This window comes from Stigmatopora nigra, chromosome 9 (assembly GCF_051989575.1).
Source record: "Stigmatopora nigra isolate UIUO_SnigA chromosome 9, RoL_Snig_1.1, whole genome shotgun sequence".
In the NCBI taxonomy this organism is placed as follows: domain Eukaryota; kingdom Metazoa; phylum Chordata; class Actinopteri; order Syngnathiformes; family Syngnathidae; genus Stigmatopora; species Stigmatopora nigra.
The window spans coordinates 12042556-12068777 of NC_135516.1; the positions used below are offsets into that span (position 1 = coordinate 12042556).

General features: G+C 39.0%; 3 protein-coding genes across 5 annotated transcripts in view; 2 read left to right on the plus strand and 1 right to left on the minus strand.

Annotated features, from left to right (window-relative positions):
- Positions 1-24: 24 nt before the first annotated feature.
- On the plus strand, positions 25-13199 carry wdr47a (WD repeat domain 47a). Its single transcript, XM_077724702.1, has 17 exons — positions 25-208; positions 969-1138; positions 1205-1288; positions 1386-1470; positions 2615-2746; positions 2819-2995; positions 3641-4146; positions 4556-4667; positions 5171-5352; positions 6154-6393; positions 6456-6516; positions 7101-7261; positions 7355-7524; positions 8322-8492; positions 8557-8688; positions 8767-8985; positions 12156-13199. Exons 2-17 carry the CDS (start codon positions 981-983, stop codon positions 12296-12298), a joined length of 2733 nt encoding a protein of 910 aa, XP_077580828.1. The 5' UTR covers positions 25-208; positions 969-980; the 3' UTR covers positions 12299-13199.
- The window catches only part of gpsm2 (G protein signaling modulator 2), a 41556-nt gene continuing 28533 nt past the window's right edge, over positions 13200-26222 (minus strand). The window contains exons 1-15 of one of the 3 annotated variants that reach the window (XM_077724705.1): positions 20864-21049; positions 20497-20535; positions 17309-17530; positions 17114-17249; positions 16175-16314; positions 15976-16099; positions 15778-15893; positions 15444-15599; positions 15268-15376; positions 15065-15194; positions 14901-14977; positions 14382-14567; positions 14138-14303; positions 13882-14072; positions 13200-13809 (exon numbers count right to left, since the gene is read on the minus strand). In XM_077724705.1, coding sequence (XP_077580831.1) covers positions 13654-13809; positions 13882-14072; positions 14138-14303; positions 14382-14567; positions 14901-14977; positions 15065-15194; positions 15268-15376; positions 15444-15599; positions 15778-15893; positions 15976-16099; positions 16175-16314; positions 17114-17249; positions 17309-17529 — 1908 coding nt within the window. In that variant the 5' untranslated portion in view covers position 17530; positions 20497-20535; positions 20864-21049 and the 3' untranslated portion in view covers positions 13200-13653. Of the gene's footprint in view, positions 13810-13881; positions 14073-14137; positions 14304-14381; positions 14568-14900; positions 14978-15064; positions 15195-15267; positions 15377-15443; positions 15600-15777; positions 15894-15975; positions 16100-16174; positions 16315-17113; positions 17250-17308; positions 17531-19513; positions 19623-20496; positions 20536-20863; positions 21050-26222 lie in introns of those variants that run through there. The other 2 variants (XM_077724703.1, XM_077724704.1) reach the window with 2 other exon arrangements.
- aknad1 (AKNA domain containing 1) lies at positions 21500-24933 on the plus strand. Its single transcript, XM_077723757.1, has 10 exons — positions 21500-21667; positions 21941-22950; positions 23294-23368; positions 23450-23540; positions 23789-23916; positions 23991-24050; positions 24117-24250; positions 24321-24450; positions 24575-24723; positions 24819-24933. Exons 2-10 carry the CDS (start codon positions 22069-22071, stop codon positions 24931-24933), a joined length of 1764 nt encoding a protein of 587 aa, XP_077579883.1. The 5' UTR covers positions 21500-21667; positions 21941-22068.

Here is a 26222-nt window from a genome sequence, read left to right on the forward strand (position 1 = left end):
CCACGAGGGTTGAGCAGGGCCACGCCAGACTCACGTCAATCCGAGAGGAGGGGTTCACAAGTCGGCTTCAGGGGAGGCGGTTACCGTCCATAGGCACACCGTCAAACCTCCAGTCAACAACACCGAGTGACACCCAAGTGTCAGGGCGTGCAAACATCACGGCGACGCATCGGCTGTGTTTTTTCACCCCATGTTTTCCTCCTAACTGGTGAGTATTTCTCACGATTTCCCCTCAATTATTGACGTCGTTGCTGGTCGCCGGGGAACACAGCACCCCGCCCGGCTAACAAGCGGATGATAGCGTCCTGCTTTCCTTTGCCTTCCGCCTGGCGATCGGTCATCAAACCTCTGTTTCTAACGCCTAGTAAATTAGCCAGTTTGGTATGAGCCGCTTATGGTAACTATTTGCTGCTTTGCTGTAATCCGACTGCACCACTGGGCATGCAATGCTAACAAGTAGCCTAATCTCCTTATGCCTTTTTTTTGCTAACCACCGTTCCTTTTGCATGCTAACCTTGGATCGACTTTTAAAAAAAATACGTTTTACTAGTTCAACTTGTGTTTGTGACGTTTTTTTCATTCAAAGACAATCCTAAATGGCTCTGGTTAGAAATGTTTTGTCAAGGTAATCAACCATTACTTCGTTCTCGTCCAGGTGTTTTCAGCCATTGATTTACTAACATTTTTTTTGGCCAAATCAGTGCAAATCTATGCCCTAAAATCTAAACTTTCTGAATTAACTTGCATTTAATTATTTTGTTTTAATTCAAACATTTATTTTTTTGAAGATGCTATAGTGGAATATTGATTTTAGAGTGCCTGGACTACCTTACAGTCAAACTGTTGTGATGGTTGAGTCTTTTATTTTGAAGGTTTAAGTAGGAATTTTTCAAATGGCTAAAATTTCATGGAAGATTGAGGACAAGAAAAATGGTTTCACACACTAATTCCGATTGATGTTTTTGCAGCCCATCGCCATCATGACAGAGGAGGAAACTATAAATGTGAAGGAGGTGGAGATTGTCAAGGGGATCTTGGACTTTCTCCATTCTAGGAAGTTGCACATAAGCATGCTAGCCCTGGAAAAGGAGAGTGGTGTCATCAATGGCCTCTACTCGGACGATATGCTCTTCCTCAGGTAGGCCTCCATCATGACCTATTTCACCCCTATTATAGAGATGTGCAACTGTTGTAATCGTTGTAGGCAACTTGTACTGGATGGCCAATGGGATGAAGTCCTACAGTTCATTCAGCCATTGGAGTGTATGGAGAAGTTTGACAAAAAGAGGTACAGGATGACTATTTTCAGTCATCAGTGACTGTTTTGGACAAAAATAAACTGTAGATGGCATCAAAACACAAGGTTGATTTATTCTCAATCCCAGGTTCCGGTATATCGTCTTAAAACAGAAGTTTTTGGAAGCTCTTTGTGTGAATAATGCCATGTCTGCTGAGGATGAGCCACAACATGTAAGTAAAAATACACCACATTTTGCACTTGGTATATAATGTTACATCAAGGGTGTTCAACTCTGGCCCTCAAGGGCCCTTATCCAGTCTGTTTCCATGTCTGAGACTGAATAGGGGCGCTTGAGGACAGAAGTTGGACATCCCCGTCTTACAGTGTTGGTCCCAACAGCGCCCCATTCTCTGTCGTGGTCGAGTGGTGTAATTGCAGTTTAAATGATCACATTTTTTATCGCGTTTTTATTATTGTTGTTGACAAAAATTATTTCACGATAATTATTGTTTTGCTTTTATCGTCCAGTTTTAATTGCAGACAAGGGTGATGATTTTGACTTTAGAAAATGGCATTCTGAAATATTTATGTATTTTCCAAGTCAGCAATTTGATGTAATTGGCCTGGAAGCTGGGAGTCATTAATGACTATTGTATAAATAATTCAAGGGATATGTATTTGTACCCATAATGCTGTAAACCTCAATTCATGTGGAGACTAAGAGAGCGTCTTGCACCCTCATTGAAACCTTACCAAACAGTGTATTTTGTTCACAGCATGAATACACCACCCCCTCTCCGCAAAAGCAGGGCGGTAGTTTTAATTGTCATGTCAGTCGATATTATCGGCCTCCATTGATTCAAGTAAATTGGGTTAACAGTGTTAACTGGTTTAACCAAGCTGTCATAGAAGTGCAGCTGTGACAGAGTGCTACAACTTGTGCACAGTGACAGGATTGGGTCGCATATTTTGATAGTAGGTCAAAATACCGTATTTTCATGACTATTCGACGCATCGTATTTTTAGGCGCAGTGTCAATAACGAGTGCTATTTCTGTATTTTATACACACAAGGGACGCATTGTTTTTGTAGACGCCGGAAGGCAAATAGTAGCTAGCTAGTAGCTAGTGTTACTATTTATTTTATCGTGATAACGATTATAGTATTGGTCCATATATAAGGCGCACTGCATTATAAGGCGCCATTTGAAGAAAATTTAAGACTTATGTGCGCCTTGAAAATATAGTACTTGGTTTTGAAGTATTTTGTCAATGTCAAAAGCTGATGACTCAAGAACTATTATTTTGTAAACCATTAAATCAATTGTTGAAGACAATTTTCAATCCAAGTGTTCATTGCTTCTTATTTTTTTAGTTGGAGTTTACTATGCAGGAGGCGGTCAAATGTCTCCACACCCTGGAGGAGTTTTGTCCCTCAAAAGACGACTACAGCAAACTTTGTCTACTGCTCACCTTGCCTCGGCTCACAAACCACGCCGAATTTAAGGTCAGAAATTTCTGTTATTGGTGTTATTATCTTCACAAGGTCTGGTTGTGTTAATGTGCGACTGTATTGCAGGACTGGAACCCGAGCACGGCCCGGGTTCAATGTTTTGAAGAGGCCTGCACTATGGTGGCTGAGTTCATCCCAGCGGATAGGAAGCTGAGCGAGGCTGGATTCAAAGCCAGTAGTGATCGACTCTTCCAGTTGCTCCTCAAAGGTGTCCTCTATGAGTGCTGCGTGGAGTTTTGCCAGGTATTGACCCATTTCATACTTTTATGATTAATCTAAGATACTTTCATGACATTGAAACGTAAAATAAAACAATCACAGATGGCAATTGCTCACTACTCTCGTCTTCTCTGCACAGCAGCAATCATATGGCGTGCAGTAAATAAAATCCAAACTTTTTATATATTTTTTTTAATCACTTTCACCATGATGGCGCCGTTTACGTGGCAGCCAGTGGCAGTAGCTCTGTCCACTCTTATGTTTTTTCGTGTTTTACAGCATGTTTTACATGAAAAATTAGAGGGAACATTGCCCCTGACTTGCACTTTTTCCATTAAAACTCAGACAAAAATCGTCTCCTACCTTAACAAAGCTGGTTCTATGTCAAAAAAATTGTCATTTCTAATGGCAAAAATGAACAGTGTATACATGTTCATCATATATTGGGCCAGGAATCAATTGCTAACCACATAACCTCATTTTTGGATCCTTTTTTAAAAACATTTATTGGCAATGGAAAAAACAAGTTTCAAGCCAGTGATTTTAAAATGGCACTCTCTAGAGAATTAGGATTATTCTCTGCAGATTAATTTTTTTACATCACTTTTTCCTGACTAATGAGCCGTCTTGAGGGTTGTTGCATGACTTGCATTTTCTTTCGGCCTGCAGAGTAAGGCGACGGGTGAGGAAATCACCGAAAGCGAAGTACTTCTCGGCGTTGACATGCTGTGCGGTAACGGCTGCGACGATGTGGACTTGTCCCTGCTGTCCTGGATGCAAAACCTGGCCCACAGCGTCTTCTCATGCGCCTTTGAACAGAAACAGCTCAACATCCATGTGGACCGCATGGTCAAACCGGCCAAAGCCGGTTACGGCGACCTTCTCACGCCACTCATTAGCAAACTTTCTCCGTACCCGTCATCGCCGCTGCGAAGGCCGCAGTCCGCCGACACTTACATGTCGCGCTCTTTGAATCCGGCTCTGGACGGCTTGGCTTACGGGCTCGCTGGCACGGATAAGCGAACCGGTGGCGGAGACGCTCCACCGGGTAAAGGCGTCGCCTCGATGTCTCACTCATTCGCTAACTTTCACTATCCGGGAGGACAAAATCTTAGCAGGAGCCTCATGTTGGAGAGCTCTGATTGCCACAGTATTTTTGAGGAATCACCTGAAACGTAAGTGGCCAGTTGAGAAACAATACAGTAATCCCTCGAATATCGAATGCTAACCAGTTTCAGCGTGGATTTTCACATTTGTATGAACTTAAAAATATATATTTACATCGATATATTTATTTTTTTTCAGTGCTGAGTCCTTGTAGCAAAAGTTTCAGCATGGATTTTCACATTTTTATGGACTTAAAAAAATTGTTTTAACAATTAATAGTCGGAAAAAATCACGAAGTAGTGAATTTGCGATAATTGGAGACACGATATTTGAGGGATTACTGTATTTTTTGGGTTATTTTTTTGTATTGTTTCACTCATCCTAGGCACTTAACATATACATTTAATCATTAGACCCTAACAATACTTTTTGTGTAGGAAAAAAAAAAAATCTGATCCCTGATATTTACTATTGTAGGTCAAGGACTGACACACCTGTGGACAAAATGATGGGTTCAACTCCGAACTCGCGTCCTGCGTCGGCTCCAGGCGAAGATGCACCTCCGATTGGCTCTGCTGAAAAGAACGAGGTTAAACCCAAACTTTCCTTATTTTTCAGACTATAAATCATACCCTAAAACTCTTGTGTCAAAGTGGTGGCCCGTGGGCCAAATCTGGCCCGCCGCTTCATTTTGTGTGGCCTGGGAAAGTAAAACATGAGTGCCAACTTTCTGTTTTAGGATCAAATTAAAATGAAGAGTATAGATGTATATTAAATTTCCTGATTTTCCCACTTTTAAATCAATAATTGTAATTTTTTAATCATTTTTTTTCAATTTTTAGTTCAAAAATCATTTTGTAAAATCTAAAAATATATTTAAAAAAAAGCTAAAATAAACATTGTTTTAGATCTATAAAAAAAACTGAATATTCAGTTCTTCTAATCCATTTATAAAAAAAAAATCTAAATATTATATCTAAAACGGTCGTTAATGTGGCCCGCGAACCAACCCGAGTCTGACACCATTGCCCCAAAACAATCCTTGTTGTGCCGCATTTATTAATACATGCCTTGTTCTTCTTTACCTGGCAGCCTTGGGACAGCACAGAGAAGTACGAGGAGTTTTACCGTCAACGCCTGCGTGTGCAGCAGCACCTGGAGCAAAAGCAGCAGCAAAGGCAGATGTACAAACAGATGCTATTGGAGGGCGGCGTTCAGCAGGAGCCCCCGCCCACCGACATGCAACACAGCCTCACCGAAAAGTTCCTCAACAAGTAAGAACCACGGACGGTCCGGTCCGTCTCACTCGCCATCAGGGTCTCTCATAACTAAGGAGGGGCACACTTTTAAATGATTCATGTCCACATGGGGGGCATACCTCCTTCTCCCCAGTGCGCCATCTGTCTGGCCATTGTCACATAACACATACTCATTATCATATCCCTTTTAACATTTCCCCTGAGGTTGTCTGCATTATTCACATTGTCAGCTGGGTCTCGTTCAAATCCTTTTTAATATATTTCACCAAGTGGATGTTTATTTCATTTATTTGAGGTTGTATATTCATTAAAGGATTTTAAATATGTCCAAAACTCTAATAGATAGCAGTCACTTATGTCTGTGCTTATCAATGGACTAGTGGTTGTAACTAAGGGAGCTTTAAGGTCAAAGTTTTTTTTATTATCCTATTTTTCCGCACTATAAGTCGCACTTTTTTACCTATTTTTTTCTCCTTGACCACTGACAGCCTGTTATGTAGTTTTTTTAGGCCATAGTTATCTAAAAAAATATATATATATATATATCTTATCAGATGCCTATTTAGTCTGTTGTTCTCTATTTTACTATTTTTACTTTAGCTTTTGATCAGATTAAAAAAATTGCCCTTCCAGAAATGCGACCTATAGTCCAGTGTGACTTATATATTGTTGTTTTTCTTCTTCGTTGTGTAATTTTTGGGTAGTGTCACTGTTATTCTGAAAAAAATATTGGAAGTGCCTTGATAAAATCCACAGTTTCCATTGGCTATATCCCTCAGAAAAAGTACTGATGTTGAATCTATTGTGTGTGATCAGATCCATCCAGAAGCTGGAAGAGCTCAATGTGGGGATGGAGTGTTTAGGAGACGAGGTAAAGTCTCTGGCCCAGCAGTGCAACGGCAACCCGCCCGTCTCCGAGTGCAACAACAACCCGCCATCCGCCAGCCCGGAGCACGACAGGAGTCGTGGGGGGGTTTTGCTCAGCAGCACTCCGCAGAATGTCGCCGGGGGCCGTCCTGTCTCCCCACTCGACGAATCACCCGTTTTATCACACAGGTTGGTGGCATTTTACAAAGTTTTTTTATTTTATTTTTTAACGTTTGTTTCATTTTTTACAGCGGGCAGAATCACCAACCGGGTCCTCACGGTGACTCACCTGGTTCTTTATCCCGTAAAGAAGTATGTTTACACATTTCTTGTCCATTGTCAGTGTCCAGCTTCAAAGTGCACTACTTTCTACCAAATTGGCCCGAATATTAGACATTTTTGATTATATGATGACTTTAGATTCAATATTTCTAACAAAAATAATGACAGTACAGCTGAAACAAATGATTCAAACTATATTTTTGAGAGAAAAAGCATTTTATTTTGACTCATTCAATTCATGCAAAAACTGTCTATCAAATCTTAATATCTGAACATTTAAATATGTCAACTAAAGTGTGATCACATTTGTAAATTAATGGTTTCTATTTTTTGAAATGTAAATGAACCAATCTTGTGATAAAACAACAAAAATACAATTACTGCATTAACCATGTTTTCAGCATTTGCCTTAAAAATATATCTAGACTCCAAATTTAAGATGACACTTCAGTCTTATTTTTATGCAAAAAAAACGTCGTCTTACATTCAGGCCAAGAAAATGACTAGTTGTGTGTGTATTATAGTTTATTGTGGTCACGTTCCTTAATGAACAATGTGATTGATTTCAGCTCACAAGTCAGTATATAAAGTAGAGCTTGTCCATCTTTCAACAGGATGGCGACAAAGAAAAAAGTCTTTTTGTGGCCGTGCATACGCTGGAAGATACGCAGGCTGTGCGTGCCGTTTCCTTCCACCCCTCCGGAGCCCTCTACGCCGTTGGCTCCAACTCTAAAACTCTTCGCGTCTGCGCTTATCCCGAAAAATTAGACCCCAGGTGAGCTTACCCCCTCAAATTCAATGTAGAACTTTAAAACACAACTTTTTGTTCAATGTATTTATTTGTTGGTCTGCTTCTTTCTTGCACCAGTGGCTCGAGTCCAATCAAGCAGCCGGTGGTCCGCTTTAAGAGGAATAAACATCACAAAGGTTCTATCTACTGCGTAGCCTGGAGTCACTGCGGGCAACTGCTGGCCACCGGTTCCAACGACAAATTTGTCAAAGTTCTACCGTTCAGTGCCGAGACCTGCAATGCCACAGGTGAGCGTGTTTTTAAAGTCAAGAGTGATCATGATTTTGTTGGTAGATAAATCTTTTTTTCTTTAAAAAATGACATAGTATAATAAGGCTTTTTTAGATGAAAAAATGACATAGTATAGTAAGGCTTTTTTAGATGAAAGAACTACATAGTATAGTAAGGCTGTTTTAAATGAAAAAACTACATAGTATAGTAAGGCATTTTTAAATGAAAAAACTACGTAGTATAGTAAGGCTTTTTTAAATGAAAAAACGACATAGTATAGTAAGGCTTTTTTTAAATGAAAAAACGACATAGTATAGTAAGGCATTTTTGAATGAAAAAACTACATAGTATAGTAAGGCTTTTTTAAAAGAAAAAACGACATAGTATAGTAAGGCATTTTTGAATGAAAAAACTACATAGTTTAGTAAGGCTTTTTATTTTCAAAAACGACATAGTATAGCAAGGCATTTTTTGAATAAAAAAACGACATAGTATAGTAAGGCATTTTTTGAATAAAATAACGACATAGTATAGTAAGGCATTTTTTGGAAAAAAAACGACATAGTATAGTAAGGCTTTTTTCTTTAGAAAAACTACGTAGTTTAGCAAGGCTTTTTTCTTTATATAAGCAATTTATTTATGATGTTCACCTACTCATAACTAACTTTTAATATCACATTTTTTATGATGAATGATAGGAAGCCAGCACAACATCCTGTGGCATGTTTGGTATTGAAAGACTGAAATGGGTTCATCCCAATGAAAAGTGCAAACACTTTCAAGATTGACTTTTATTTTTTATTATTTATCCCAGGCCCAGATTTGGAGTTCAGCATGCACGACGGCACCATCAGAGACTTGGCCTTCATGGAAGGCCCGGAAAGCGGCGGGGCCATCTTGATCAGCGCCGGGGCGGGAGACTGCAACATCTACACCACCGACTGCCAGCGAGGACAAGGCCTACACGCCCTTAGCGGACACACGGGTACGCCTCACGCCACACACAAGCGGCGCCGTACAAAGCGCTAACGTGAGAGCTCTACGTGCAGGTCACATCCTGTCTCTTTACACCTGGGGCGGCTGGATGATCGCATCTGGGTCCCAAGACAAAACCGTACGATTTTGGGACCTCAGGGTGCCCAGCTGCGTACGAGTAGTGGGAACGGCTTTCCACGGCTCAGGTACGACAAGTAGAAGTGAGTTTATAATGAACATTTTATTGATTTTCATTTTTTTTTTCAAATTCTGCCATCTCGCAGGTAGCCCAGTCGCCTCGGTGGCGGTCGACCCGAGCGGCCGTCTGTTGGCGACGGGACAGGAGGACAGCGCGTGCATGCTGTACGACATCCGAGGAGGGCGCATCGTGCAGGTGTACCGTCCACACGGCAGCGACGTGCGCTCGGTGCGCTTCTCTCCCGGCGCTCACTACCTGCTCACCGGCTCCTATGACACCAAAGTCATGGTCACCAATCTTCAAGGTCAGCTCTCGAGTTTGTGCGTCGATCATGTACAAACGTTTTTTTCACAGCGACATAGTATAGTAAGGCTTATTTCTTCGTAAAAAACGACATAGTATAGTAAGGCATTTTGTTTGAAAAAAACGACATAGTATAGTAAGGCTTTTTTTTCGTAAAAAACGACATAGTATAGTAAGGCTTATTTCTTCGTAAAAAACGACATAGTATAGTAAGGCTTTTTTTCGTAAAAAACGACATAGTAAAGTAAGGCTTTTTATCGCAAAAAACGACATAGTATAGTAAGGCTCTTTTCGTAAAAAACGACATAGTATAGTAAGGCTTTTTTTTCGCAAAAAAACGACATAGTATAGTAAGGCTTTTTATCGCAAAAAAACGACATACTATAGTAAGGCTTTTTCTTCGTAAAAAACGACATACTTTAGTAGGGTGTTTTATCTTCGTAAAAAACGACATAGTATAGTCAGGCTTTTTTTCGTAAAAAACGACATAGTATAGTAAGGCTTTTTATCGCAAAAAAACGACATAGTATAGTAAGGCTCTTTTCGTAAAAAACGACATAGTATAGTAAGGCTTTTTTTCGCAAAAAAACGACATAGTATAGTAAGGCTTTTTATCGCAAAAAAACGACATACTATAGTAAGGCTTTTTCTTCGTAAAAAACGACATAGTATAGTCAGGCTTTTTTTTCGTAAAAAACGACATAGTATAGTAAGGCTTTTTATCTTTAAAAACGACATAGTATAGTATGGCTTTTTATCGCAAAAAAACGACATAGTATAGTAAGGCTTTTTATCTTCAAAAACGACATAGTATAGTAAGGCTTTCTTTTGTAAAAAACGACATAGTATAGTAAGGCTTTTTTTTCGTAAAAAACGACATAGTATAGTAAGGCTTTTTATCGCAAAAAAACGACATAGTATAGTAAGGCTTTTTATCGCAAAAAAACAACATAGTATAGTAAGGCTTTTTATCGCAAAAAACGACATAGTATAGTAAGGCTTTTTATCGCAAAAAAACGAAATAGTATAGTAAGGCTTTCTATCGCAAAAAAACGACATAGTATAGTAAGGCTTTTTATCGTAAAAAACGACATAGTATAGTAAGGCTTTTTTTTCGTAAAAAACGACATAGTATAGTAAGGCTTTTTTTCGTAAAAAACGACATAGTATAGTAAGGCTTTTTATCGCAAAAAAACGACATAGTATAGTAAGGCTTTTTATCGCAAAAAAACGACATAGTATAGTTAGGCTTTTTATCGCAAAAAAACGACATAGTATAGTAAGGCTCTTTTCGTAAAAAACGACATAGTATAGTAAGGCTTTTTTTCGCAAAAAAACGACATAGTATAGTAAGGCTTTTTATCGCAAAAAAACGACATACTATAGTAAGGCTTTTTCTTCGTAAAAAACGACATAGTATAGTCAGGCTTTTTTTTCGTAAAAAACGACATAGTATAGTAAGGCTTTTTATCTTTAAAAACGACATAGTATAGTATGGCTTTTTATCGCAAAAAAACGACATAGTATAGTAAGGCTTTTTATCTTCAAAAACGACATAGTATAGTAAGGCTTTCTTTTGTAAAAAACGACATAGTATAGTAAGGCTTTTTTTTCGTAAAAAACGACATAGTATAGTAAGGCTTTTTATCGCAAAAAAACGACATAGTATAGTAAGGCTTTTTATCGCAAAAAAACAACATAGTATAGTAAGGCTTTTTATCGCAAAAAACGACATAGTATAGTAAGGCTTTTTATCGCAAAAAAACGAAATAGTATAGTAAGGCTTTCTATCGCAAAAAAACGACATAGTATAGTAAGGCTTTTTATCGTAAAAAACGACATAGTATAGTAAGGCTTTTTTTTCGTAAAAAACGACATAGTATAGTAAGGCTTTTTTTCGTAAAAAACGACATAGTATAGTAAGGCTTTTTATCGCAAAAAAACGACATAGTATAGTAAGGCTTTTTATCGCAAAAAAACGACATAGTATAGTTAGGCTTTTTATCGCAAAAAAACGACATAGTATAGTAAGGCTCTTTTCGTAAAAAACGACATAGTATAGTAAGGCTTTTTTTCGCAAAAAAACGACATAGTATAGTAAGGCTTTTTATCGCAAAAAAACGACATACTATAGTAAGGCTTTTTCTTCGTAAAAAACGACATAGTATAGTCAGGCTTTTTTTTCGTAAAAAACGACATAGTATAGTAAGGCTTTTTATCTTTAAAAACGACATAGTATAGTATGGCTTTTTATCGCAAAAAAACGACATAGTATAGTAAGGCTTTTTATCTTCAAAAACGACATAGTATAGTAAGGCTTTCTTTTGTAAAAAACGACATAGTATAGTAAGGCTTTTTTTTCGTAAAAAACGACATAGTATAGTAAGGCTTTTTATCGCAAAAAAACGACATAGTATAGTAAGGCTTTTTATCGCAAAAAAACAACATAGTATAGTAAGGCTTTTTATCGCAAAAAACGACATAGTATAGTAAGGCTTTTTATCGCAAAAAAACGAAATAGTATAGTAAGGCTTTCTATCGCAAAAAAACGACATAGTATAGTAAGGCTTTTTATCGTAAAAAACGACATAGTATAGTAAGGCTTTTTTTTCGTAAAAAACGACATAGTATAGTAAGGCTTTTTTTCGTAAAAAACGACATAGTATAGTAAGGCTTTTTATCGCAAAAAAACGACATAGTATAGTAAGGCTTTTTATCGCAAAAAAACGACATAGTATAGTTAGGCTTTTTATCGCAAAAAAACGACATAGTATAGTAAGGCTTTCTTTCGTAAAAAACGACATAGTATAGTAAGGCTTTTTTTTTCGTAAAAAACGACATAGTATAGTTAGGCTTTTTATCGCAAAAAAACGACATAGTATAGTAAGGCTTTTTATCGCAAAAAAACGACATAGTATAGTTAGGCTTTTTATCGCAAAAAAACGACATAGTATAGTAAGGCTTTTTTTTTCGTAAAAAACGACATAGTATAGTAAGGCTTTTTATCTTCGTAAAAAACGACATAGTATAGTAAGGTGTTTTATCTTCGTAAAAAACGACAAAGTAAAGCCTTGTTCTTTAAAAATGACATGGTATAGTAAGGCTTTATTGTAAAAAACGACACAATAAATGATCATTAAAATGAAAGACTTTTTATTTCTCCACCACCAGGCGACCTGACCAAGCAACTTCCCCTGACCGTGGTCGGAGAGCACGGCGACAAGGTGATCCAATGTCGCTGGCACACCGACGACCTCTCTTTCCTGTCTTCGTCTGCCGATCGCACCGTCACGCTGTGGACTCATAACCCGTGAACGGGAGAAGAAGAAAAAAAAAGGCTGGGTAGGAAACGGCAACGGTTAGAAACTAGTGCATCGTTGCATCCATCCGCTGACGAGGTAAGACCCCGTTAAATTGAGTCAATATTCTTTGTAGCCATCTCCAGATTCCCTTGAGATGGAAATCAATTATATTGAAAGAACGCACAATCACATTTGATTTAGCCATTGTCATAGCACTGGAACTCGGAACTTTGCGACGACATTACGCACACGTTAGTTATAGCAGGTTGCATGCATGCCAGCTTCTTTTCATGATGGTGCCTTGCTTGTTTTTTTTTAAAGTCATGTTTTGCTTTTTAGCACACCAAGTAACACTTTACAGCTACAATTGCAGTTTGAAATTTTGGCTTTTGGCGTGTTTATAGCAAGCTTGTGGTGGCAGCGTTTACCGTTCGTTGTTGCTGTCGCTATATGACGCACTAACGTGGTTATTAGTCCAAATATTGTTTTTAAAATGAGTTTACAGTATTTTTTGGCATAAATAGGGGAAGATTGTTATTATTAGGTCAGTGTCCAAAGGGAATTAAAGTACACCTTTTGTTTAAATGCTGCCGTACTAAGAGAACAATAGGAGGAAGTTTGTTATCTTTATTATCGGTTCATGTTTATTTCAAGACAGTATTTTGGAAGTTATTTTCCTTAGTTTCAAGTTTAATGCACTTTGTCTAAATGGTTTATTTACAGATGTTTTTAACAAAGAATTCCAAACTAATACTTATATTTATTTCCATTATGTACAGTTATTAGGGTGTTTTTGAAATGCTTGTTGTTATGATTATGATTAGCTTGTTTAAATTATTGTTTTCTAAGATTTTAACGCGAGCTAACATACTGGTTTTATGTCCCAAATAAAATTACTTTCCATCAACAGTAATTGAACGAATCGATTTAATCCCTACTAAAAAAATTCAGTACAAAAGGTTATTACTGTACATGAGAAGTTTTTAACCATAGATATGATTTGTAATATGATTGCAGTGGCGGCCATTGACGGCGAAAGACGTACCATCCATTTGACGTGGGACAGCCGGCAGCGACCGATCAGCTCATCTTTCAAACGAATGGCACGCCTGTCACCGTCAATGGACACGAATAGAAAAAGGAAAGACAGAAAATATACGAAAAAAAGACAAAAGACGACCTGAAAATAGAAAGGTAAGAGACAGGTAAAACCAAACAACATATACAAATAGAAAACTAACACACAACTTGAAATAATTGACACTGTTGTGAGAGAAAAGGTTCCCTTGATAGTGCGTTGAGTTTCCCTGCTACCTGCTAGCCGCCATTGCTCGCTTCTGACGAGTCCATTTTGACTTGAATAAGTGCTACACTGAAGCTTTTGACGGCAGTGTGACGCGTTGCTCGTCCATCCGTTTGGCTTGCGAGCGCATGATGAGGCTGAAGAAGTCCTCATCTGGGACGGTGGGCCCCCTTGTGGTTGGAGGGGGAGGTGCACAGCGCTGGTCGTCCAAACGTGACCCCTGATGACAAAAGACGGAGCAAAAAATTTAACAGTTCTTTGTCTTACCCGATTGACGACCTGACAAACTTACCTGGCACTTGACGAGCATGTTGAAGAAGTCTTCATCCGGCTCGGCGTCGTCCACGTTGGCAATCAGGCGGCCGAGGACAGCCTGGTCGCCACCGCGTTTGAGTCTGAGTCCCGGAAGACTCCCGCCGACGGCCGAAGAGTCCTCTAGCCGCCGGCTTGGAGCGCCGTACACGTCAACCGACTCGGATGCAGCTGTCAACGGTGAGTTTAAATGAACTTGTTGCACTTTTCCCGACATTTAGAACCCCCATACTTACATTTTCTGATGATCCTAGGTGGAGATTCTGGACGTTCCCCGCCAAGTGACAACCTGCTGCCACTTTTGTCTCGAACGGAGCAGCGTTGGTCGTCCATGCGGTTGCTCTGGAAACGACTCAGGAGGTCGAAGAAGCCTTCGTCCCCGAGAGTGTCGGGACCGGGTCGCTGAATGTAGGCGCAAGTAGGTTAGTTGAGGAAGTGTAAGTGTGTGGGTGGGTGGGTGTTGTTGGGGAATGGTCAGACCTTGTGTGAGGGAGCATGAGCAGCATCCATTGTGTTACTGGTGTCCTGGAGGACCTTGGTAGAACCTGCAGACGACTTGAACTTCTTTCCGCGCAGTCGGCTGACGAAGAACAACTTGGAGGAGGAGCTCTTGGAGAGGGGGCCCTTGCTCGGTTTACTCAGGATGTCGCTGCTCCATTTGGGACCCTTGACCCCACAGATTCATAAGAAATTGATTGACTACTTTACTGTTTCAAACATGTTTTATCTAAAAAATGTCTACAAATTTGAGCCTTAGCTTGAGTCATTATTGCCTTGTTGATTCATTAAAGGTGAATTTACAACATAGAACGAGTGTATTCTTTTTTAAATGTACTACTTGTACTAAAGTTCTATTTTAACTTTAACACCATAGTACATTTCTTGTTCTAAATTTCTAATACCAGTATTTTATTATTGTTTACTCATTTCAAAAGTTGCCTCTATTTAATCTATCGCCATCAAACACTGGAGAAAATTAGAGAACGAGGCGCTACTTACATTCATCTTGTCCGGCGTGAACTTCATCAACTCCAGATTTTCCATGCTGTGCCTTCTGCTCATCCTTGGCTTCGCACCTACAAACACAAACACGGTGTAAAAAAACAAACAAACAAATAAAACAAGAAAAAAGAAAAGAAAAAAACAACAACCAGATGACCGACCTTGTATCTTGTAGTCTGCATCCCTGTTCTCCGACAACGTGGAGGTACTGGAGGCATAACTCAGGCCCAAGACCGTCTGCAGATCCGTCACGTTCATGCGGGCCGTCAACTCCCCACTCCTGTCCCCGGTCTGGAGAATATATAGAACATGTCCATTTTCCATCAACTTTCCACCTTGAGCGGTTTATCATCCAAAGACGAACCTCTTTACAGATCTCCAAGTGTTTCTCGGCAAAGTGTACGGCCTGGTCGTGGTTTCCAAGCGCCGTGTGAGCATTTCCCAGACTCCAACACGCTCGGCCTTCGCCAATCCTGCAAGCGTATGTGCGTCGGGTCAAAACGCTCAAGTGTCTGTCCGGCCTTGCACGAGCATGCTTACCGATCGTTGAGGTCTTGGGCGATGATAAGATGTTTGAGATGGTAGTCAATGGCTCGTTCATAGTCCTGCAGCAAAGTATACGTGTTTCCCAAACTATAGCACGCTTGAGCTTCCACCGCTCGGTCCTTGAGTTGTCTGGCCAACTGCAACGTCCTCCTAAAGCACCAAGGAAACATGATTTTTTAAACGGCAGCTACCCAGAAAACTGAAAAATGGCTGTTACTGTATGTGAATTTCTCTTAAGTATGAGTGAATGAATACCCATTCAAGTAGATTTAACATCCATTTGTGCCAATGACATGTTATACAAACAACAAATGAGTGAACAACTTACTTATAATGCTCAGCTGCCACTTCAAATTCTCCTAAGAAGATATAAGCGTTACCCAGGTTGCAATAAGCTCGTCTTTCTGCAGAGCGATCGCCAAATTCCTTTGCTATGAGCAGACGCTAAATAGAAAAAAAACAATGTTTCACACACAAACACACACAAAAACATGACAATTTTTAACTACCCTCCAACCTCCCTCACCTGCTCATGAGACGCCACAGCATTCCGAAAGTTGCCCAGCAAGTAATGAGTGTTACCCAGGTTACCGTAGGTTCGACCCTGGGCGGCACGGTCGCCCAGTTCCTGCACCAGCCCCAAGTTTGCTCTGATTTAGAAGGAAATTAAGTAAGTAACAGAAAGACAATACACACACAAATGCTAAATAGGGCGTGATACATACTCGTAATACTCCGAGGCCTTCTTGAGGGCCACAGTGACATCTTCAGGAAAATCTCCGGGCTCGGCTCCGCTCCAACAAATGCTTTTGCCTTTTGCGTGGTGCACGTTCCCAAAGTTGTACAGAGCTCGGGCTTGACCCACCTGAAACATGCAAGGAGACAGTGTAATTAATAATCATTTCATTCTCACATTGCATAGGAACATTATCAGGGACCCATACCACCCTGGTCCCAATCTTTGCGGACTACAGCTACATTACTGAATTGTATTTTTCCAAAGAAGTCACATTCATTGGACTAAATATGCTCAATAGTGAGGCAATTGGATGCCCTTTGGCAAACATTTATGAGTAATGCATGTAAAACAACTGAAAATAGCAACACAACTGGTAGGTTCATAAATAATTACCCTTCCGATGTAATTATCAATCACTGCAGGCAGACATCTTATTCAATTATTGACATTTAATTAAATAAATTGCATCATGGATAAAGACCTTAAGGGAAGATACAGCAAAACAACAAGACTTCCCCCTTGTCTTCAAAGTATCCTCCCGAACAGTAATTCGCGTACGGCTTTAAGGCCATAAATCAAAACAATTACAAGGTTGTTGATTAATTCAACATGCGTAAGAAAAACAACAACTGGAACTATAATAACAATCACAACTTATTCCAATTACCAATATTTTATCATGAATTAATTTATGCCAACTTCAAATTCAGCCATTTCAAAAGACAGCATTATTAGATACACTAATTTGAGAAAAAAAATAGGCTAATGTGTCACTTGTGCTTCAACTCAACCTCCATTGGCTGCAATCAACCATGATCCTTGAAACCACGCCTCGCTCCATCTATGAGAGACGCCATTTCTCCCACCTCCAAATCATTTAAAGACCCAACACCCCACTGTACATACTCTGTATTTAAACCCTTACCTTATCATTGAGATCTCGCGCTATGTCCAAATGCCTCTGACAGCACACCATAGCCTCATCAAAGTGTCCCAAAACCTTCAGCGTATTCCCCAAATTCCCACTGGCTTTGGCTTCCCCAAGAAGATCCCCAATAGTCCTGAAACATAGAGCCACATTTCAGAGTTTTCCGCCATTTCACTCGCCGATATCACCCACCTAGTCAACGTCAGGTCATGCCGGTGGAACTCCAAGGCCTTGGCGTAGTCTTGTAAATGGAAATAGGCGTTCCCCAATTGGCTGTAAATGGCGCTGAGTACCTGCAGGTCCTCCGTACCCACCTGGATGGCAGCTTCAAAGAAGGAAACGCCCGCTCTGTAGTCGCCCACTTTGCAGAGGCGCTCGCCCTCCAAGGCTAGCTCAAGGCAGGATACCTCCATCCTAAAAAAAGACAACGTTTAGATGGCTTTAATTGAAAATACTCGAGTTAGTTTGGCGTCAAGTCAGTGAAAGCGACTGGAAGAAAAAGCTAATGCGCAGAGGATGTCGTTTGGCCACTTCCTTCCGCTTCTACGGAACAATGCAGGCAAAACGGTGTATCTTATTGGTCAATGTGGACGTAGACGCCCTTACTTTGTTATGGTAGATCACATCCTTTAGTTACAATGTTTGAGATTAACTCATTGGTTGCCAGACTTTAAAGTCTTTTTTGTTGAAAAGAATGGTTTTCATGGATGGAGTTGGATGATTTAAACAACAGGATGCAATTGGTGTCAAAGTGGCGGCCCGGGGGCCAAATCTGGCCCGCCGCATCATTTTGTGTGGCCCGGAAAAGTAAATCGTGAGTTCTGACTTTTTGTTTTAGGATCAAATTAAAATGATAGATATAGATTTATATTAAATTTACTGATTTCGCCCCTTTTAAAACAATAATTGTACATTTTTAATCATTTTTTTCAGTTTTTAGGTCAAAAATCATTTTGTAAAATCTAAAAATATATTTTTTAAAAAAGCTAAAATAAACATTGTTTTAGATCTATAAAAAACTGAAGATTCAGGGCTTTGAATCCATTTATAAAAAATATCTAAATAATATATCTAAAATGGTCCGGCCTACATGAAAATGGCTGCCTGTAGAGTCAAACAAAAGGTGGGTGCATCTATGGCTGGATTACATCAGATTAAGAGGAGATAAAAATCATCAGATTTTCTTATAGAGGAAAGTCTCACTTGTTCCAAAGATGTGAAAAGAAGGGCAAGTTTTTGAAGCTTAATTATCAATATATGTTCGTCAACAACAATCAATACAAAATATTCCAACTATACACAATTTTACAATAACGTGAAATAATCTTCTTATAGTGAACGAAGTGCCAATCAAGACTAATGCACACCAGCCTACCTGCAATTTTTTCTCGTCTTACAACAACAACAACAACAACTACAGCACATAGTGCATCTGAAAGTTAAAAAAAAATCTTTCCGGTGACAGAAATGCGTCTGACGTCAGCGATATTCAAGACAACAACAACAACAAAAAAACAGTCAACTGCGCTAAGCCCGAATGCCACCGGGGGCGACGAAAGCGACGACTCGGCGTTCTCTCGGCTCATCTTCGTCTCTCTTCCCTGACCTGGTCATTTCAGATTACAGTGCAACAGATTCTAGATGGGATTCTAGGCTTATTTCATAACTCGATTCCAATTGGCTGGTGGTCCAATAGAGTGGATTTCATCAGGATGAACCATCTCAATTTTATTGACATGTAGATAAAGTAAGCAAGTGATGAATATTTAAGGACTTGTTAAATATTAACGCTTCTTTCAATAGGAGCTTTGACAGTAGATATTTGCGAAGTAATTGGAGAAGCTACTATAACACTTACCGATAGTTAACATACTTTTTGCCTATCTATTTATGTCTAAAATGTCTTTTTCTGTGTCTGTATTCTCACTTTCTTGCTCCTGTGACAACGAAATATCCCGAATACAGGATGAATAAAGTTATTCTATATTGATAAACATGATTTATTGCCTCAAGCCTATCACAACAACATTTTTAAAGTAAAAGATATGTACGCAAACATAAAAAAATAAAAACTATCTCCTCTAAAACTGCTCAATTGACATGTAAATATGGTCAAAAGGATAGAGCAACTCTTTCAGATAGTTCTAATTTAAAAAAAACAAGCAAAAAACAGGCAGTTTTGAATATTATTCATATTTCTTTTCTACTGGAAGTTAGAACCAATCCAAGCTAAACAAAAGACTGGTCACCGGTCAATCACAGGGCGCATATAGATATGATAGTGAATAAAATCGACTGAATAAAACTGAGTGAATTTTTCTTGGGTGGATCTTGAAAGTTAAAATAATAATAATAATAATAATAAAGGGAAATGTGCACCTAGGTAAATATTCCTACCTGTAGCGTACATGGAAGGACTGATCCTCAGCTCTTGTGCTAATCACGGAGTTGTCAGTATCCATTGCTGTGCATAATATGAGGGAAAATCCAAATTTTGTTCCCGACCCAATGGAAGAAGAAGATTGTCTTAAATACTTTGGAGGTAAAACTAATTTCCCAAAAAGTGCACATAAATAAAGGAGGCAAGTGAGAATCCACTGGGCCCCTCGCTCTCCCCCTTCCGTGGCCCAATGTGGAGAGGATACAAGATGCTGTGTGTGTGTGTGTGTGTGTGTGTGTGTGTGTGTTTGTGTGTGTGAGAAGCCTCTTGCTGACCAGACGTCACCATGGCAACAGCCACCAAACAGCAGCGTGCGTGAAATGAGTAATATGGGATGAGAAAGAATGAGAGAGAGTCAAGTGGGGGTATGGAAAAAAATGGTGGCTGTCAATCAAAAGTGAGGCCATAATAAAAAAAATGGAGTTGCTAGCTTTGAGGATAGAAAAACTTTGGAGAGAATATTCAGTTTTTTATAGATCTAAAACAATGTTTATTTTAGCTTTTTTTAAATATATTTTTAGATTTAAAAAAATGATTTTTTAACTAAAAAATGGATTAAAAAATGACAATTATTGATTTAAAAGGGGGAAACAACATAAAATGTAATATACATCTATACTCTTCATTTGAATTTGATGCTAAAACAGAAAGTCAGCACTCATGATTTAATTTCCCGGGCCACACAAAATGATGCAGCGGCCCAGATTTGGCCCCCGGGCCGCCACTTGGACACCAGTGCTTTAGATTGTTGTACTAATCCTTTCATTTGGAGCCTAACCCAGTGTAAACAAAGGATAAAGTGACATTATATAAAGCAAGTCATTCGTATTATAAGAATAATCAAACATAATAATCAGACACACCCTACACCCAGGATTGGTCGCCAGGCCCACAGAAAGAATTAACCCCATAAATCAAAATAAATAAAGATCAAACTGACCTGTAACTCTTCCTTACAGGAGCAGGAAATCGTGATAGCCTGTTGGGAAAAAAATTTAATAACAGTAATTAGAAATAATATCACCATTACTAAATTTAAAAAATGTTCAACCGGTTTATCACTAATTCTGGAATGCCATGGATTATAAATATTTAAAATGTATGGAAACCTATTCCATTTAATATCAAAGAGGAAGACAATCAACATTATTTTTGAATCCTAACAACATCACAGACGACTGGCAATAATAGAAATCAATAATATAGTTTTTTCCCCTCAATGCAACAAGTAGTACTACAAACCGGGAATTACTATCTACAGTTATGCCGTCATTGGTTAGCCTTTAGCACATTAGCCGAAAACTTACGTGAGTCGATCCAGTTCGATTATTCTTCGTTCCGCCTTTCACTACGTTATGATCATTAGTCCTCCTTATGTGCAAAGAACAATTCGTACAAACCCCACGATTTAATAGCCATAGATTTCAATAATTTGGATGAACTTTTAATAGTAAAGAGGTGGACGGCGTCTTTACTGTCCCAAGGTAGTAGAATGTGTTTTCTGCACGCAGCCAATCGAATGGCGAAATTCAAAGATAGCCACGCCTACAAGCTCAGTCATTGGTCTAAAATATTTGAATGAGTGTATTTCATGACGTATGTAAAACTCCTGTCACTCACTACCGGCCACAAAATAGAATTGAATCAAGAGGGAATAATGACATCATCAATTATTTTAGTTTGAATTGAACTATTTAATGCTTGTAAAAAGAATCCAACGAGAAGTTTGTTTGGTTGTTGAGGGCAGTTTTCAAATAAAATGGCTCAAATAAAATGATAAGCACAAATGTATGTGATAATGCAGTTAATAAGCCACAATGTGCTGTTGTTGTTCATGTCATGTTTTTTGCTTTTGTTGATGAAAATAAATAAAAATATGGCGATGTCACATCCGGTGTGTTTCCTAGGCAACAAGACGCCCGCACAGCTGACTGTAGCGGGGCCAGATAGACTCCAGTAGCATTGTGCAAAATTAATAATGGCGAGGAAACAAAAGCTATCCAAAAAAAAGCACATGTCAAGACGCCAATTGGGAGAACTACAATGTACTACTTACTTGCAATATTTCTAGAGGTGATGTTTTGTTTCAGAGAACCCTGTCTATTACTCCAGTAAGTACATTTTGTGTATTTGAATGTAGAGAGTACATTTTGTGACCTCTGTATTTGGCAAATTGGCCAAAAAAAGTTTTCCTTGTGGTATTTATTAGTTATTTATCAACGTATTTTCATTATTTGATGACTTTTGAAACAAATTGCTTGATTAACATCAAGAATTTTAGTTTTGTTTACAAGTAGTTACTTTTAGATGTAGTATTAGTATGCATTAGATGACATTATCTTGTATTTGCCTTTAAAATATAAATATGTCCATTTTTTTAACAGATCAGAATTTTTAAAAGATATTCCTCCCACAAGAACAAACTAATTCAAATGCTAAAACTTGAATTCTGAGGACATTCTGAGTCAAGACAACTTTACTACAACAAAAACCCTCCCAGCAAAGAATCATGATGGATCCAAGTGAGGATAAAAGTCTCCACCTGAGTGATTTGTCCACAAAAACCAATAAATTACCCAATGAGAATCTCCTGAACCAAAAAAATGAGCAATCTGCACAAAATACTAGCGACGAAGACCAAGAGGACCTCCCTTATGATCACCACCTTGAAAGTCCTTACATCAACCCCAATAGAAGACAAACTGCAACCAATGAGCATCCTACACTCCACCATCCCATCTCAGATGCGTCTCTTGCCGAAATAGGAGACAAACGAGAAAATAAAATGGACAAACGATCTACCATTGACATGAATCAGATGTTACTACGCCATTTTTCCCAGGAGGAGTTACTACAAAGCGGACAGTTGATCGAAGCCGAGACACTTCCGGAAGTTTCCTTGTTGGAAAGTTCAGACGACTTCCATTGCAACACGTCAACAAATGACGACTCGGCGCCGTCTAGTGGCATTTCCCAAAGACTTGCTGTCGAAACTTGTTACGGCGATGGCGAAAGTTTGTCAAAAAGTGAACTTTTGAAGGAGGATGGCACGCCCTCTGGTGGCGATGTAACAAATGTCAAGGCGCCAACAAAATGCGAAGAACATAAAGTCTCACATTTGCGTAGTAGGTCATTCAGTGAGTTCAAATACGGCCAGGGTCAAGTCCACTATCCTCTTCCTGACTTTTCTAAGGTAGCCCCAAAAGTGAAAATCCCAAAGGGTCCCAATCATCCAGTTTTGTTACTTCCTCAAGTACCAAATCCCATAATCCGAGCCCAGTCCTCTCCAGGAATGTTAGAAGTGATCAGCAAAGTCCTGGAGGATTCAGACCTTCATTCTTCAGCCAAGAAGACACATGAGCAGACCAGTCCTACCCTGGTATGTAACTTAAAGGTACACCTCTAATAAATATATACCAAAGGGTATAGCAAATTGTGGGAATATCATTGAATATGGGCCGCACAGAAAGCTTGAGTTCAGCTTCCATTGCTGCAAATCTCAGTTTAAACACAAGATGGATGATTTAAAAGTATCTAAAATACTTTTGAAAAACAATTAACAACTGCAATTGCATAATCAAGAGAGTATTTAGTCTTAATTAAAAAAAATAATAATCACCTATCTGCTTTTGGGTGAGTTGCGCAACTTCATTTAGACTAAAGTAGTCCTTTACTGCCCTCTTGGGGTGAGTAGACACAATCAACTACATGAGATACCGCAGTATTTTTTTTCCTAGGCTGAATATGATAAAGTACTGGCCAAAAATGTCCAAGCTGAGAATCTCATAGACAAAATGAGGTTAGGAACCAATGTAGATCACTCTAAAACTTTAACCAATCATTAGCAGGTTAAAAAAAAGTATATTCTCTCATCTACTATTGTCTTTTCACAGGTCTCCTCAGAATTTTGCATAGAGGCCGACCCAGGAAACTCCATTGAGGGAAGCCATATTGAATCTGCACCTCCCGTCATTCCTACATTAGGTTTGTTTCTATACACGACATGCGATATTAAAACAGGACGACGTTTTACTTCACCAACTACAGCCAGAGGATATTATGCACGTTTCCATGGAGACAAATAGGCTCAAATGACATGATACTGGTTACACAAACATCTTTTCTCTGGGCTTCTTAAATTACACTTGCGTCATTCGCTGCAAATTGAAAATAATTCCAATTTCTTTGTCTTTTATGTGTAAAACCTTCTATCTTTTATTAACATATTTTAGGGAACATTGATGAAAAAGAAGACCCAAATGACCAGAATAAAATGAAGATCAATGAGGAAGATGATGTCAGTGAGGCAGAAAAAATGGCTGCCGAGCTAAGAGCTGTCATTGGGCAGTTTATGCAGTCGGTAAGTTTAAAAAAAAAAAGTAAGCAGTTCAGTACTATGTAAACAAAGTCCTGACAATGCAACATTGGTTTTAGGTGGACGAGTTCAAGCAGAATGTAAACAACATGTCGGTTAGCATTGAAGAACAGCAAATGGTAAGTTGTCGTTGGGTTATTAGCGTTTTTGTTGAAGTCTTGTTGAAATCGAGAGTGTTTTTTTAGATTCTCAGGAGCTTGATGGAAACTCAGGACCAGTTGGAAAGAAAATACATGAGTAAGAAGGAGGAGCATCGAGCTCTGGAAATGCAGAATTATTTGGGATTGTGTAGAAATATTGGAATATTTGACCCAAATAGGTAAAGGAAAGCTCTGGCCCTGTTTGTAGTTTAAAAAAATAATAATTTGATGATATTCTGCTTTCTGCAGGCTGGTAGAAGGCGATATATTCAGAGTGGGGATGCAACTGGAGGACATTAAGGAGATGATTGACAAAAATAGATGTGAGCAGATCAACTGGCCTCTTTTATCCGAAGAAATAATGACAAAGCTCCATGGGGTAAGACCATTTTGGCAAAGAATATTTTCATTCCTGGTTCTAGAAGTGAATTTATCGGGTTTATGAACTGATTTCAACTCGCATTTAAAAATGCATTGAGTTGGACAGTTGTCTCGTATTTCAGGAGTCAAGTGCAAGTTGGACCACTGAATGTTTTAGGAGGGAGACAATGATTGTGGCACAGAAGGAAAACGAGGGTGATGTGGACCAAAATGATGGATTAGAAGAAAGAAGCCAGAATAGAAGTGATGACTCTATGCAAGTCAGCAATGGGTGAGTATGGGATTGTCAAATAGACTCGGTTTGTAAATGTATGTTTTAATAGTAATACTGTCGATTTTTGAAATTTTTTCATGTACCGCTTCAAGTACAGATAGCAGTAATACTGCTTCCTTCTCCGAGAGAAGGCGGCAAGTTGATGGTCGGCCTATTGTAGACAAGAGAGTCATCCGGAAACAGGAATCACAAGGTCAGCTTCTTTAAACTTTAATAAGGAAGAATTCATGAATTAAAGTTAGACAGATGGAAGTCAAAATGAAAAACATGATAGCTATCCTATAAAAAAAAGTTTTTTCCCTCAGAGAGTCTTTTCATCAAAGACAAATGGTCTCTTGACCCACCTCAACCCTCGCTAAGACCCTTGCTCCAGGTCAACTATGGCTCCTCTTGCAGTTTACCCGCATGGTAAAAACACGTACTTTATTTTAAACACTATAAATCTGTTAAAATGAGTTTCATATATAAGGTACAACACATTGGTGCTAGTATTCGTGGTGGTAAGGGCTTGTTTTATACATTATAAAACAAAAGGAGCTTTGCCAAAGGGAATTTCATGCAATACCGATCCATATATAAGTCGCACTGGCGGCTTTTGAGAAAATTGTCTTGTCATTGCATCTTATAGTGCAGAAAATACGCCACATAACTTGATTGGTTCTTCTGTTCAGCTACAAAGTCAAGGAAGCGACTCCTCAAGTCAGCAAACATCGCAAGCGTTCAAGCCAATCCGACACGGCTCTTTTGCCCAGCAATGTGTACTTTCTACACACCAATACTCACAACAGGAGGGAATTTGAGGTCTTAATGTGAAATCGTCATTTATATCTATTATGACAAACAGCTTATTTGCTCCTGTTTTTCCAAGGACGAGGAGATGAACAGGATCTTGGACCAAGCTATTGAGGCCGCACGACAAATGAAAAGGACAACCGACCGCTTGGCCAAGAGATTGACGGCAGATCTGGCCAAAACGCTATTGCAGAGAAATGGACAAAATTCGGCAACATTGCGACAACGAGGGCACAAGATTACATGATAATAATATATAATAATAGGCATAATAGGCTTTGTTGTTATCATTGACGCTTTGTTTTCATTCGTCCATTCACTTTATGGACAAAAGTCATGTCTGTCCTTGACAATTTGGGGATAAACCGGATAAACAGCTAATCGATTGGGCCCTGGATGGTTAAAAACAATTCTGTACTAATACAGATCAGAAAAATGAAATGCCTTATTCTTTCCAAGTTAGCAAACAGGCTAAAAAAAAGGTGTCTGTCACTTTAATAGAATGAATTTGAAGAGTTTGTCATTCAATCTAGACACAATGGGCCACAGGGCTAAAAGCCATAAACCATGAATCAAGTCCATAATGAGGCTAGCATAACATTACAGGAAAATCCCGCGCTATTCAATGAGTATCAATTTTAGTTTCTGTTGCCAATTTGATGCGTCCAATGGGGACGCTGTGTATACCGAATGTTTTTTCGTTC

Excerpts from the sequence above, each read along its gene's own strand:
- aknad1 (XM_077723757.1), top strand. The coding sequence starts at position 22,069 with ATGGATCCAAGTGAGGATAAAAGTCTCCACCTGAGTGATTTGTCCACA. Across the intron at positions 22,951-23,293 it reads CCCTGGTATGTAACTTAAAG|GCTGAATATGATAAAGTACT; the intron begins GTACACCTCTAA and ends TTTTTTTCCTAG. Across the intron at positions 23,369-23,449 it reads AAATGAGGTTAGGAACCAAT|GTCTCCTCAGAATTTTGCAT; the intron begins GTAGATCACTCT and ends GTCTTTTCACAG.
- wdr47a (XM_077724702.1), top strand. The coding sequence starts at position 981 with ATGACAGAGGAGGAAACTATAAATGTGAAGGAGGTGGAGATTGTCAAG. Across the intron at positions 1,139-1,204 it reads GACGATATGCTCTTCCTCAG|GCAACTTGTACTGGATGGCC; the intron begins GTAGGCCTCCAT and ends TAATCGTTGTAG. Across the intron at positions 8,689-8,766 it reads AACGGCTTTCCACGGCTCAG|GTAGCCCAGTCGCCTCGGTG; the intron begins GTACGACAAGTA and ends GCCATCTCGCAG.